Source organism: Rhinolophus hipposideros (genome assembly GCF_964194185.1).
Source record: "Rhinolophus hipposideros genome assembly, chromosome: 17".
Lineage (NCBI taxonomy): Eukaryota > Metazoa > Chordata > Mammalia > Chiroptera > Rhinolophidae > Rhinolophus > Rhinolophus hipposideros.
In genome coordinates this window covers 45,332,085-45,346,704 of record NC_138063.1, presented here as the reverse complement: position 1 = coordinate 45,346,704, position 14,620 = coordinate 45,332,085, and the positions used below count along the sequence as shown (strand labels likewise).

The window sequence follows — 14,620 nt, the reverse complement described above, 5'->3', positions numbered from 1 at the left end:
TAAGAAATCCTGTTGGATTGCAAGGAAGATTAAATATGATTTGAAAAATTTCCTCTTGCTGGTCAGGCTTATACTTCTGAGAGGACAGAGGAGAAACTACATAAAATGTGATTTCAAAGGTTTTCCCCTGATTTTCAAGACATCTGATGAGAAATATTTGAATGGAAGACTTAAAAATGTATTTCTTCTGCTAAAATTTATTTTATACTTTGGTAAAAATCTTACATATTGAGCAAGAATTTTGTACCAAATGAAACACTGAATGTGGACAATTAGTATCTTAAACCAGGTTATTATAGATATCAATATGCTTAGAATCACAGAACTGCTTCTTTCTAGAAATTCTGTAAATTGGTTTTGAGGAATAACAATTTAAAGCTATAAAATTATAAATTACCATCTTGTTTTCCAGTTTATATATTAACACTGTTAAGTTTTCAATTTTCATGTTTTGGGTTTGGATAATAATGTAACATGGTTTTGATAGTAAACACTGCTATACACTTTTAGAGTAACCATTACCCTCTATTTTCAGTGTGCAGTTTGCTTGTGATGTTAGGGAACCACTTACAAAGAAACTACCATGGACTTCAGAGTCACAGAGACCTTTGTTTATGTCTACGTTCTGCTTCTTACTAATTATATATTGATGAGTTATTTAAGTTCTCTGAACTTCAATTTACTCATGTAAAAGCTAGAAATAACTATAAAAAATTTACAGAGTGGTTGTGGAAGAATGATGTACAAAGGCAATGAAGAACAGTAATAAACAGCACAAACTTTGGAATCTGACTGTTGAGACCTGGCTCTGCCACTTTTTTGCTATGTAACCTTGAGTAAGATTTTTTTTTTTTTTTTTAAGATTTTATTGGGGAAGGGGAACAGGACTTTACTGGGGAACAGTGTGTACTTCCAAGACGTTTTTCCAAGTCAAGTTGTTGTCCTTTCAATCTTAGTTGTGGAGGGTGCCATTCAGCTTCAAGTTGTTGTCCTTTCAGTCTTAGTTGTGGAGGGCACAGCTCAGCTCCAGGTCCAGTTGCCGTTGCTAGTTGCAGGGGGCACAGCCCACCATCCCTTGCGGGAGTCGAGGAATCGAACTGGCAACCTTGTGGTTGAGAGCCCACGCTCCAACCAACTGAGCCATCCGGGAGGCAGCTCAGCTCAACGTGCCGTGCTCAATCTTAGTTGCAGGGGTCGGAGCCCACCATCCCTTGCAGAACTCGAGGAATTGAACTGCCAACCTTGTGGTTGAGCCCACTGGCCCATGTGGGAATCGAACCGGCAGCCTTCGGAGTTAGGAGCATGGAGCTCTAACCTCCTGAGCCACCAGGGCCGGCCCCGAGAAAGATTTTTAATCAATCTGTACCTCGGTTTGTTTCCTCAATTTTAAAACAAGAGGTAAAAGCAGTAAGGTAAGATGTGTATTAAATGGAAAAGTTTAACAAGTAAAGCACACGTTATATACCACAAACCTTCACACCATTAAAAACTAAAGATGTTCTATAAGAAATACTTTCTATAAAATAGAATGTTCAGGACTGAGTAACAGTAGGATAAAAATGAAAACACAATTCATTTGACAAAAGGTAGAACCAAAGAGGAAAGAAATAGAAGAGAAGGAAAAATGGAATTCTTTTTGTAGCAAACATGTATAAAGTGTTTCATTTATTCTTATGGTATTTTTCTTGAGTTCTAGGTGCATCCCAGAATTTACTCTCTAATATTAGACCAAGGACTCAGAAAAATTTTAATCTTTCTCTCTCTTTTGTTGTCTCACTGAAGTATGAGGCACATGGAAAAGTCTTGGCTACCTACAAAGCTGTGTGACACAAAAGCATCTCGAAGTAGACCATAAACCTTGAACTAACACGTTAAAAATTTCTGCCACGGCCCTCACTAGTAACAAGAATTATGGATTTTGGTTTTAAATTCTGCCAAATCCCTATTACAGTAATGAGAACAAGTAATTAATTGAAAAAAATTAAAAAGTACAAAGGAACTGACACTTTTATTATGTCATTTAAAAACATATTTTAAACAAAACATAGTAAAATATACTGCCACTTAAAAGCTTTAAACACAAACCTTTCCCAAAACATTTGCACCGCCTTTAGTATAGTTTGGAAGAGTACATGATCTTCTAGGTTTTTTCTTTAGTTCTTCCTGTTCTGATATTTTTCTTTTCATAAGTGCTTCAATGTGTGGCACCTGTAATTTATAAAGAAAACTTAACTACAGGCCAATTACTCTCGTACCAGACAGTCCATAATGACAGCAGAGAAAAATCAACAATTTGGACAACTCAAGAACATAAGGTTATCAAGCAGGCATCATTTTTAAAAATATGGTTACAGTAATGTAAAGCTTTCACCTCACTCATTTTTTTTTAACTTAGGTAAGAAATACATGACCTATAATAGCACTTCTCTTTGAAACTGAGTTATTTAAAAGAAATTAAGGTTTTAAAAGTATCTATTTTCTTTTGTTACTTTCTCTCATTTTCTCTGCCACCACATGTAATGGTTATAACTTTCACAGTCTCTTCAGTTCTCAAGTTGGTGTATTATTATTTTCACTTACTGGTGTCATTACATTAGAAATAAAAATGCAAATGCTTTGAAAAGAGCACTCTATCATTTTGTTAGCCCCTTTTAATACCTAGTAGGTGACTAGACTATAATCCATTTATGTCTTAGTACCCCCATACAGTAGTGGTCATAACGTTCCTAATAAAATATGAATAGTAAAAAAAATTATAGACTACAATTAAAAAACAAACAAAAACTTTCACATATACTTGGAAGCTGTACCTGCTGTGTGGTAGGAATGTCAATATTATGTGTTTTTAGTTCATTTCGCAACTGGGCTTCTTTTAATTTTGCTCCTTCAACTTGGCCTAAAGTTAAAAACAAGTAAACAAAAAAATTGCACCAATTTGTAATAACCCCCAAAATATAGTTTCTGAAAACATTTTCAATGTCTTATTTTTTTCACTTTCAATGACTGACCTAAAATAAAATGAAAAATTTTAAGTGATTATAGAAATTCAAAATTAAACTAAAAGTCTAAAATTAAAGTTCAGATCTGATACACAAAAATAAGAAAAATAATGTGGTTAAGAGAGATATTACCCTCTTCTAGTAAATGGGGTCTAATATATGGTGATGGAAAGAGAACTGACTCTGGGTGGTGAACACACAATGTGAGAAACAGATAATGTAATACAGAATTATACACCTGAAATCTATGTAACTTTACTAACAATTGTCACCCCCATAAATTTTAATTAAAAAAAGAGATATTACACTAAAAACTCCAAATAATCTTGTATAAATTATTTAATCCTAATTCATGACTATATATAATTTATACATAATTGCATAATGTTCCAATAACCAAATAAGACTTTATAAAAATAATTTTTAGTGCTACAAATGATTATCTCATTACTCTACTTAGTTCCTATTATCCTTGAAATATGCTTGACCTTGGATAGATATACAACAGTGAGTACTTGATTCAGGCAGTATACATTACATTTGTTGGTAATGGACCAAATTTTAACCATGTAACTAACACGAAGCCAAAAACCATAGTGAAAAAAAAAATCTAACAATGGAAAAAGAGATAAGAGCACAACTCAGCAAATGCCTTGTTTAATAGTATACAAACATTATTAAGAATTGCAGCAAACATGCCACGTATTGATTAAAAAATAAGTTGCATATTTCTTTATCAGTGTGTGCTACCTTGTACACTCCATAGGCTATATACTGCAGATGTTTTAAGTAAAATATATAACGATTCTATGACTTAAACTAAAAATCAAATTACACATTCTCCATTATGGATACTGTCATCTAATATCTTTTGCCAGAAGCTGCAGCTAGATATAAACATTACTGTTACGTCAAATCCTTAAATTTCCAATTCAGATTTCTAATTCAAAAAAATCTAAAATTGTTGTAGGTAAGTAGGATATAAATTAATTTAAAACGAAGGAATACTTCATCTTAAGTAGATCAAATAATGAATACTACAGACCATCAATTCTACCTGTCTGCAGTGATCTACAGTTTACTTGTAGTCCAGGAAAGTAGACAATGTTTGTGTCCCATGGTCTCAATCTTTCTGCCTTACCCTTCCCCAAAGCATAACTTTTTATTAACTTTGGATAAAAAAATGACTTACACTTCATTTCATCAATAAGTTGTTTGCTGGTTTCAAATACAGTTCTATACATTTCAATAGCTCTAGATAACTCATCCTTTTGTTTTGCAAATGCTAGCATTTGTTGCTGCTTCTTAACATCTAAAAAAAAAATTCAGATAATTTACTTCAATTTTAAAATTGTGACTTTTCTAAAATATGTCATCACATGACTAAGTAACTAATAAGCACAATATTAATGGAAAAGCAAAACAAGTTTTTCTCAAGTACCACAAACATAAAGAGTTTAATCCTCTGTTTTCCTACATACTTACCATCAGAAAACACAAATGGTAGGATATATGATTTTAATGTTCTTGATAAAGTTGGTAACTGAGGCTCAAATACAATAAAATATTCAGTACTATCCTTTCCAGGACTATTTTCTGCCAGCACTAGACTCTATAAGGAAAAAAAACAGTAACAAAAACAAGATTTAGAAAGGTATTTGTCAATGTGTAAATGTTATATATCACATTGTGCTGTTTGAGTAAGTAGTGAAGTTTAAAGGTAAAAGGCATTGACTCACCCTTAAGATTCATCACATTCATTCAAACATCACCAGGACCAATCGAGACAAAACTTTTTACCTTTTGGTATTGGTTTGAAAATCAAATGATCTTATCAACAGATTATGCAAAAATATATACAATGTAAAACTACATAATATATACAATGTAAAACTACTTTTCTTTCAGACCAGAAATATCAATGGCCCTTATATTTTGACCTGCAAAATCTTCTTATACCAACCTATAAATTGAAGCAGTGTGAAACAGCTGATGGTGGGCAAGTTACAAAAACAATCACGAAGAAATGCCCAAAGCCCAATGCTGAGTTTAAGTTACAGCTGTTACCATGGAAGTAGACACACCAGTCCCAGGTGACCACACAAGAGGTCCTGAAAAGTTCTAAATATGTTTTTAAATTGTATTTTTGTCATTAATGCACACAAAAGTATTTTGATACACTTTAAGACCATAGTATACAACTAGTAAATAATGAATACAAATATTTGTATTAATGTAAATATTTATATTTATATTAATAATGAATACAATATTTCAGTCTTATAAGAAATAGATACTAGCTGTTTTTTTAGACAACAATTCACAGAGTAGAATATTCAAATATCTAAATCAACAGAACACTGTAGAACAATCTACAAATTAACAAAATTACAAATTATACCTAACAATTCGTTTTCCAAGGAATATAAAATACAAGTCCACCATTAAGCCAATTCCCAGTTTCACTTAGTTTCTGAAAGCAGTTTACAATGTATTTACTTGAATATAAAATACTGATCACATATAAAATACTGATCACATTTAAAAAATAACACACTTTATACTTCAGCAGTTTGCTTTCAACACTCAATTTGATTCGTTGGTCAATTAAAGTGAATGTCTAGATACCAATTTTTAAAATTTATGCATAGTATAGACATACTACACTATAATATTTTTTCACTAGGTGATGAACACTTAATTTATACTTTTTTAGCTATTTATAATACAGCAAAGAAAATATAACACTTCTATATGTATTCTCCAGAACAGATGAGAAATATAATGACTTGTTAAGATAATTTAATAGGTAGTATCAAATTTCCCTTCAAAAAGGCTGCATCAATATATCCTTTCACCATTAGTGTATAAAAATATCTAACTCTGCTAATGCTAGCCAACATTTAATATCAATCAAGTATTATTTTTCTAAAAAGATGGATTAAAAACAACCAGTCATTGTTGTAAGTAGCATTTCCTTGGTTAGTATTGAGATCATGCTTCTTGTTTATTGGTCATTTGTTTTCCTCCTGCATTAATTGCCTACTCATATTCTTTGGTCATTTATTTTCCTATGAGATTGTCTTTTCTCTTTGATTTGGAAGTAGTTCTTCAGGAGGTTTAAAAAACACGTTTAATATATTAATCCTCTATTTTATATGAAAATATTGCTATAACATATGTACATAGCAATACATATGCAGTAATATATATAGCAATATTTCTACCCAATTTGTCATCTTTAAAAAAATTTTTTATTATACAACCATATAATGAATCTCTATATAACATCATTTAGTGTCAACAATTTTCAATGCATTGTCACTGTCATTTTAATTCTGCTTAAGATATGTCTACGGTATATAGTTTTAATTTTTAATATAGTTAAAGATAAAATGCCTTCCTTTATATCTTATTTAAGGAGGTCCTTCCTATCTCAAAGTTTTATCATTTATACTCTCTGATGTATAGCTTATCAAGAAAAAAGCAAACATAGAGTAACAGAAATGAAGAGAACTGAAGGGTCCAAAACTGGATCCAAATACAAATGGGAATTTGGAATATGATAAATGGACAAATGCAGAGCAGAATTAAACTTAGACACCTCTTTTAGAAATTTCCAGACAAAAGCAGGCAAATAATATACAGAATTTGAATAACACAATTAACAAATTTGAAAAGTTATAAATTCAGATTATAAAGAAAGTAATACACATTTTTCTCAAGGAAATGTGTAGTATTTACATATACTGGTGGTGTTCTGGGCCAGTGTTTCCTAACTGTCCCTAATGATAAGAACCACCTGCTTGTTATAAATCAGATTGCAGAGCCCTGCCCCAGACCTACTAAATCAATACATGGTCAGGTGTCAAGTAGGACTTGAGAGTTTTCTGCTTCTTCAGTGTGGCATTAGGAACCTCTAGTGGAAATTCATATGTATGACATGAAGCTTAGATTTCATATGCAGCTGCAGGGGATTAGTTTAGTCGCCATCTTAACTTCAGAAATATGCACAGCAGAGTTAGCAACTTCAAAAGCCTACAGAGGGGCCATGGAAATACGACATATGTAAACAGGAAATAGGTAAAGTGGGCTAGGTATATTCTTCCAAAACAAACCTACTTTGCATGTTCAACATATCTCCACTTCTTTGATTTTCAACATGGGGCTTTTATTACCTAATTTTTGTTAGGATACAATAAATTTTCACTTTACTCTCCACTGTAATAAAAATAAAAGAACAAGTGTAAATGTAAATATCAACTGACACTTGCTCTCACCGTCAGGAGAGGAAACGAAGAGGCATGGATACAGCTGACTGAAAAATCCTGCTGCCATGAGATAATCTTGGCTCTTTTAGAATTCTCCAAATAAGTCAGAAATGCAGATCTGTCTGTAAAACTCCAGAACTTTAAATGTTGGAAACTAATTAAAACGGAAATGTAAGGGTTTGTCATTGCCAACCCAACAGACATGTCTACTATAGACCAGGTATAAGCCAGCAGCCTCCCTGACTAATAATGTATGTCAACTACACTTTAATTTTTTAAAAAGTGATATTAGCAGTGGGTTAGATATAAAGATAAATACGGAAAAAATGCAAGAAACAGTGACATTTCAAATTTATTGGTTCAGGAAGAATTCTTTAAATGATATCAAGAAACTTGGTTAATTTGAAAAAAAGATAAAAATAAAATTCAGACAAACCAAGACTAAATGCATAAGATACCAGAGTTACCACTGTGAATATAATCTTAAGATACCAGAGTTACCACTGTGAATATAATCTTAAGATACCAGAGTTACCACTGTGAATATAATCTTTTCTCCGGACCCAATACAAACAAACCCCAACAAAAGACAAACTCAGGAAAAAATATTTATATACAAAAGAACATTAATATCTTTAATATATAATTAAGAAGAAAATGACAAACATTCCAAAATACATACAATTGAGGGGCAATCCTACAAAGATCAAAAATATGAAAATTGTCCAACCTTACTAGTAACAAAGAAAATATTTTTTTTGAATATAGGAAACTTGGTTAGAATTTTAGAAATTGTTCACATTCAGGGTTGGTAATAATATGAGGATGTACACATAATTCTGGTGGGAATATAAACTGAAGAGCAATTGGCAGTAATTACCAAAAGACTCTGCCTCCAGTTCTACGTCTAGCAATTTCTTAAGGAAATAATCAGATATATGCAAAAGAATATATACATGGAAGAAAACTGATGGAAGCACTGTTGATAAAAACAAGCTTTGTATAGGAACTAAATTTTTATTTAGGACTGATCAAACAAATTATGATTATAAATACAATGGCATAGGTTTATACTTACTGATGAATATATCAAAGGTGTGTTAAATAAGATTTTTATAAAAGCAGTGTTCTATTATATTATTGAAATTTTACACCCCCTATGTATATGTCATATACACAGGATATCCATGCAACATTAGTGTACGAGACCTGACAATTAAGTTCGCAAACTTGCCACTGTGAGCTTACATTGGCAGCACTATACAAACAGTTCAATGAAGTTTCATAATGTTGGTATATCAGTGTCTCACAGCTGTGTTTATATTGATGTGAGGCGGTGTTTTGCTGAGTGGCGTTCATTACTGTTTTTGTATGCTTTTGTGTGCTGTGGCGAGAATGTCTCAGCTTGAATTAGAGCAACGAACAAACATTCAATTTCTTGTTAAACTTGGCATTTTAGTCCAAGTTTGTGGGGATAATGCCATGAAGAAAATGGCAGTGTACAAATAGATTAAACGTTTTTCTGAGGGGAGAGAACATATCACTGATGAAGAGAAGTCAGAGCAGCCAGTAACGAGCAGAACTGATGAAGACATTACAAAAATTCATCAAATTGTGTGTCAAATTGTTGGCTGACTGTGAGAAGCACAGCAGATCAAATAAACATCCATGGAGAAACAGGAAAATCTTAACTGAAAATCTTGGCATGAGAAAGGTGTGTGCAAAAATGGTCCCGAAAGAGCTCACCGATGAACAAAAGCAAAAAAGTCAGCCAATTCTCTACAACCGAGAAAGTCCCATCAGTCCATATCAAGAATCAAAATGATGTTGCTAACCTTTTTTGATATCAGAGGGATTATTCACTATGAATTTGTGCCAACTGGACAAACAATTAACCAAGTTTACTATTTGGAAGTGCTGAAAAGCCTTCATTAAAAAGTTAGACAACCTGAACTTTCTGCCAACAATTCATGGCTCTTGCATCACAACAGTGCACCAGCTCACACAGCACTGTCTGTGAGGTAGTTTTTAGCCAGTAAACAAATAACTGTATTGGAACACCCTCCCTACTCACCTGATCTGGTCCCCAATGACTTCTTTCTTTACCTGAAGGTAAAGGAAATATGGAAAGGAAGATACTTTGATGACATTCAGAACATCAAGCGTAAGATGACAACAGTTCTGATGGCCACTCCAGAAAAAGAGTTCCAAAATTACTTTATGGTGGACTAGGCGCTGGTGTCGGTGCAGAGCTTCCCAAGGGCAGTACTTCAAAGGTGACTGTAGTGATATTCAGCAGTAAGGTATGTAGCACTTTTTTCTAGGATGAGTTCGCGAACTTAATTGTCAGACCTCGTATATACAGAAAAGTCTGGAGATTATATACTAAGTGACTAACCATCATCATCTCTAAAGGGTGATAATAAATAGTGAATATTTTTCAGTTTTTGCTCTGCGTTTTTTTTTATAAGTAAAACTATTTCCATTTGGGAAAAATAATAAAGATAATATGTGTTATTAATTTTTTCTAAGCTATGTATTTTATATAGGCAATGTTTTATTCTGTTTCTGTTCACAAAATGGTAGCTTTTCAATAAAACACGATTAGATTATCATGGAAGCTAAAAAAAATCAATAAAAGCAGAGAAAACAGTCATCCACAGGCAAAAAGAGGGTCTTACTAAATAGTAATACTTGATCCTAGCTTAGAGCAAAATCACAAAATATTTCAGTTGACTTTCCAATTTAATCTTATAATTAGAAAATTTCATAGCCATACATACAAAGAACAGGTCTTATACTACTGTGGTTTAAACTACAAAATACAGAAATCTTATCTACAAAAATTACCGTGATTTCAGCTGAGCCTTTCGTAAAGGGAAATTCAAGTGTCCTAACTTTTCCGATAAAGAGTGGTGTATCAGTATCTTCTTCATTAGAACCTTTGATGGTAACTATTACAGTGCCAACCAAATCAGTTCCAGTCTGATTGTTGTACTCATCCTTAAACAATGGAAAATAACTAATTAGAAGAACTGGTAAGAAGATTAAACCCAGAGAAGGACATGTAAAAATCAGAAACATGACATATTTATAAAGCCCCAAATATCCTGATCCTTTACTCCAAGCACAGAATTCAGTTCTCAGATTAAGTATTCCACAGGTAGAAAATAATCCCAGAAGCCATGAAAGAACCAGAGGCTTCCATCTAAGACAATTGTTCCTAACATTCTACATTTAAAGGACTCTTTTTTAAAGTTTCACCTTCTTACATACTTTTAGCATTCACTGGTCTGGGGAAGAGAAGTTAAGAACAACTCATATGTCTAAAACTGGAAAATAAATGGAAAGGGGTTAAGTATTCCACCAGCAAAATTTTCCATAAAGGTGAAGTACCACTACTGTGCTTTACCTGTTTTTGTTAATATTCTTGGCAATTGTATTGCTGCTTACTCTCTAGAAACTTTGAGGAGCTCACTATGATCAGTTATCAGAGCAGATCTCTTAAAAGTAATTACTTAATTATTTCCTTCTGTCCCCTCAATGAAATGGACATGGAGGAATCAATTTATTTGACACATATTCATAATACATATATGAAAAAGAGGACTTAAAGGGGATATATTAGGAAAGGTATGCAGATTTCTGCATTCTTGAGTCAGTTTTACTTAGTATATTTGGATATATTTTATATACCAGGGCTGCCAAAAAAATGTATATATATGACTTGTACTCATCTTTTGTTATCGGTATATATTATTATAATTATAATAGTTTTTTCCTTTTTTAAAATGTGTATACATTTTTTTCACACCCTCTGTATAATGTTATGCATTCTTTGTATTCATAGATGTTTATAAATATTTCATTCATCCAGACAAATTTTTCCTATAACCTTAAACTGAATAATCAAAATCTGATTGTATAATAACTATTTTGCACACTAAAACTAGAAATAATTTTTGTTATCCTTTGCAATTTTGGATATAAATAAACATTACCGTGATAATAAGATGTAGATCTTTGACCAAGGTCCTATTGACAACTGAGTGATCATTTGAAACAGCTGGTGTATCTGGCTGAATTTTAGGTACTAACTTCACAGGTTCATTAGGTAGAACATCAACTATAATCTTTAAAACAAAAGAAGAATTCTGATTAACAATATATTAATGATTTTGTATTCAAGAGTAACAGAAGAAATGATAGCATATACTAAATGAAATGAAATGTTACACTCTAAAATGTATTTCCATTAATCTCTTAAAACTAACTCTTAAAAACTCAGGATTAAAAGTATATGAAAGATTAATTTTTGAATGTTAACAGCTACCTAGGAACAAACTTAGAGGCATTGAAAAGTGCAGGTAATTTTTAAAAATTTAGTACAGTACCATTTATTGAATGGATATGATGTATGTTAAAACTACCTTAAACATCATTATCTGAAATTCTAGTACCTGAAATATTATTAACTGAAAATTTTTCATGTATGATTGATAGAAGCAACCTTATGTTATACACTAAAATGCTTACTAATTGAGTCTTCGACACAAAGAAAAGTGGAAAAGTAACTTCAACATCAGGTCATTTTAATTAACATAATTTAAATATATTGTATTCTAATATTTCTGAAAATTGCATTATTTGTACTCTGCATCGAATAATTAATTCACTTTGAAACAAAGTATTTCATTCCTAAAGTAAACAAGAAAATGTAAAGCTAACTGCGGTATATAAAGAGAGCAAACAAACCTGTTCACTGTTAAGAGTATTTGCTTTATCCATCATAAAACCAAACTGGATATAATAAATCCCCACTTTACTAGGAATTAATTTGTCCCTAAGTTAGAAAGAAAGAGATAAGATTATTTACAACTTTAAATAAAGGGGGAATGAATTCAAAGCATCAACATTTCAGTTCCTTTCATAAAAAGAAAATAAATAAAAAGAGAATTACTACCACTACTATATTCGCCTTCATTCAACAAATATTTCCTGCAATATTAGGCTTAGGGCCCTTCTACCTGGACATTCTTTCACAAAAGATCAAAAAAACAGACTGTCGTTGTGGTAAAGTTGAAAGAATAGGAATATAAAGTTGACAAAGTATAGTAAACACAAAAAATGCTGAATTATATGTCAAGTGAATTTTGCTTCAATTCTACATGATAAATTTCCAACTCACACTTTTATATTTCAAAATGATATGACATCCTGATCTGTTAATGTTGGTTTTATTTTAAATATTTAACTTTACAGATACAAGGCATTTGTGGTGACTTAATTATCAATAAAGAATTTAGTGCCTAATAAGAGGTACACTTACTTACTAGCCTGTCTTGGTCACACGTAACCACAATGAAAACATGAATGATATTCTATGGTATAGCTGCCTGGTATGTGCATTGTGGCTCGTGATCTCTACAGTGGCTTTTGCACTTCATTTATGGTCTCAAAATATCGGCATAATGTAACAAAAAGAACAAAGGCTATGAATACATTTCTTAATTGAAAGCACTGTAACATATATACAACCTTGGAGAAAATTAACCTTTCTCTAAGCTATGTTTTTTTTTGAGAGGGTAATACCTAATAAAATTACAGTAAGAATGAAACAGACTTGCTTCCAAATGACAGACCTACCCTTCCTGATGAAGGAAACCATATTTAAAAAGACATTTGCTTAAAGATGTTTGATAGATAACCAGCAAGAAGTGAAAATAATTCAGCACGATATAAGATAGCATGGAGACCCTAAGAGGTTAATTTCACATTTAAGGCTTCTTTACTTCTAGAAGTATATCTTAAGAAGTAGAGTTGGATCTACAGCAGACAAGCTCCCAAGGGAAAAGCAACTCATCTTTAAATCATTTCAATCTCCGAAGCTAGACTGAAATAGTAAGACTGCTGATGGCCCAGACAATGGACAGAAGCAAATGTAAATCTTATCTGAAGAAAGATAACATCTTAGACTTCAAATTATTTCTATAAACATTCATAAATAAAATGCATGGTAAAAAGCAAATCATAAAAAAGGAACTACCAGGTACATGAAGCAAGAAAACTAGAATGAAAACCAACAGAAACAAGAGATAACCATAACCATAACCATAACCTAAGGAATGGTAGGCAGACTTTGGTTACCACTCAGGGTAATAAAAGACAAGACTGAGAATCACAGCAGAGAAGTGAACCTGAAGAAAAATATAAACTGAAAGTACCAAACAGAAATTGATAACTCAACGATGGATTTAACAGCAAATTAGACATCACTGACTAGAGATTAGTTAATTGAAGGTAGTGCAGAATAAATATCTAGAATGAAGAGAGACAACAGAATGGCGAAGACAAAAGAATGTCTAAGAAACAAAGAATACTGCAAGAAGGACTAATGTGCATGTAATTAAGAGTTGCCAGAAGGAGAAGAGGGAAAGAGACAGACATATATCTGATAAAATAATGACTGACAATTTTTGAAAACTGAACAAAGACCACAAAATAAAAGCACAGAAAACCAAGCAGGATAAATAAAAAGAAATCCACACATGGGCACATCAGGGAAAAACTGCTGAAAAAAACTCAAAACAACCAAAGAAGAGGGGAGATGATTACTTTTCAAGATAACAACAATAAAACTGAGAGGTAACGTCTTAATAGAAATCATGGGATAGTGAAGGATGCCGTGAAAGTGCGGCAAGAAAGAAAACTGCCAACCAAGAATATCATATCCAGGAAAAATATTCTTCAAGTATGAGGGTGGCAAATATGTATGTATGTGTACACACACACACACACACACACACACACACATTTTCAGGGAAAAATGAGATTATTCATCACCAGTAGATGTGCACTAGAGGAAATACTAAAGGTACTTCCTCAGATGTAAAATGATTCAGATGGAAGCCCTGAGTTGAAGATGACCAGAAAATACAAATGAGATAGTAAATCTAATCGAACACTGACTATATAAAATAATAATGCCTTGACAGGTTTAACATACACAACAACAAAAACATGTAAGGTGGCAGAGGGAAAGTGGAGTTTAAGTATTCTAAGATTCATGCACTGTCCAAGAAGAGTGGTTAAAAAAAGACAAATTGTCATTATGCACTGGTATGTCAACTATGCACATTGTAATCTGTAAAAAAAAAAAAAAATCACTTAGAGAATAGTAAGACTGTATAACTACCAACTTAATAAGGAGTAGAAAATAACAATTAAAACCACTTAATAATTTTAAAAGAAAAAGGAACAAAGAATAGTAGGATCAAAGAAAAATCAAATGGTAAAAGTAGTAGATTCAAAAGCACACATTTTGGTAATGTATGTAAGATCTAAACTACA

General features: G+C 32.2%; 1 protein-coding gene across 2 annotated transcripts in view; it reads right to left on the bottom strand.

The window, feature by feature from the left end:
• The window catches only part of SMCHD1 (structural maintenance of chromosomes flexible hinge domain containing 1), a gene marked incomplete at its 3' end in the record, with an annotated part of 146,327 nt that overhangs the window by 28,443 nt on the left and 103,264 nt on the right, over positions 1–14,620 (bottom strand). For both annotated transcript variants that reach the window (XM_081079113.1, XM_081079114.1), the window contains exons 35-41: positions 12,026–12,113; positions 11,272–11,403; positions 10,121–10,273; positions 4,485–4,611; positions 4,192–4,311; positions 2,811–2,896; positions 2,086–2,208 (exon numbers count right to left, since the gene is read on the bottom strand). In XM_081079113.1, the coding sequence (XP_080935239.1) occupies positions 2,086–2,208; positions 2,811–2,896; positions 4,192–4,311; positions 4,485–4,611; positions 10,121–10,273; positions 11,272–11,403; positions 12,026–12,113 (829 nt within the window). The remainder of the gene's footprint in view (positions 1–2,085; positions 2,209–2,810; positions 2,897–4,191; positions 4,312–4,484; positions 4,612–10,120; positions 10,274–11,271; positions 11,404–12,025; positions 12,114–14,620) is intronic.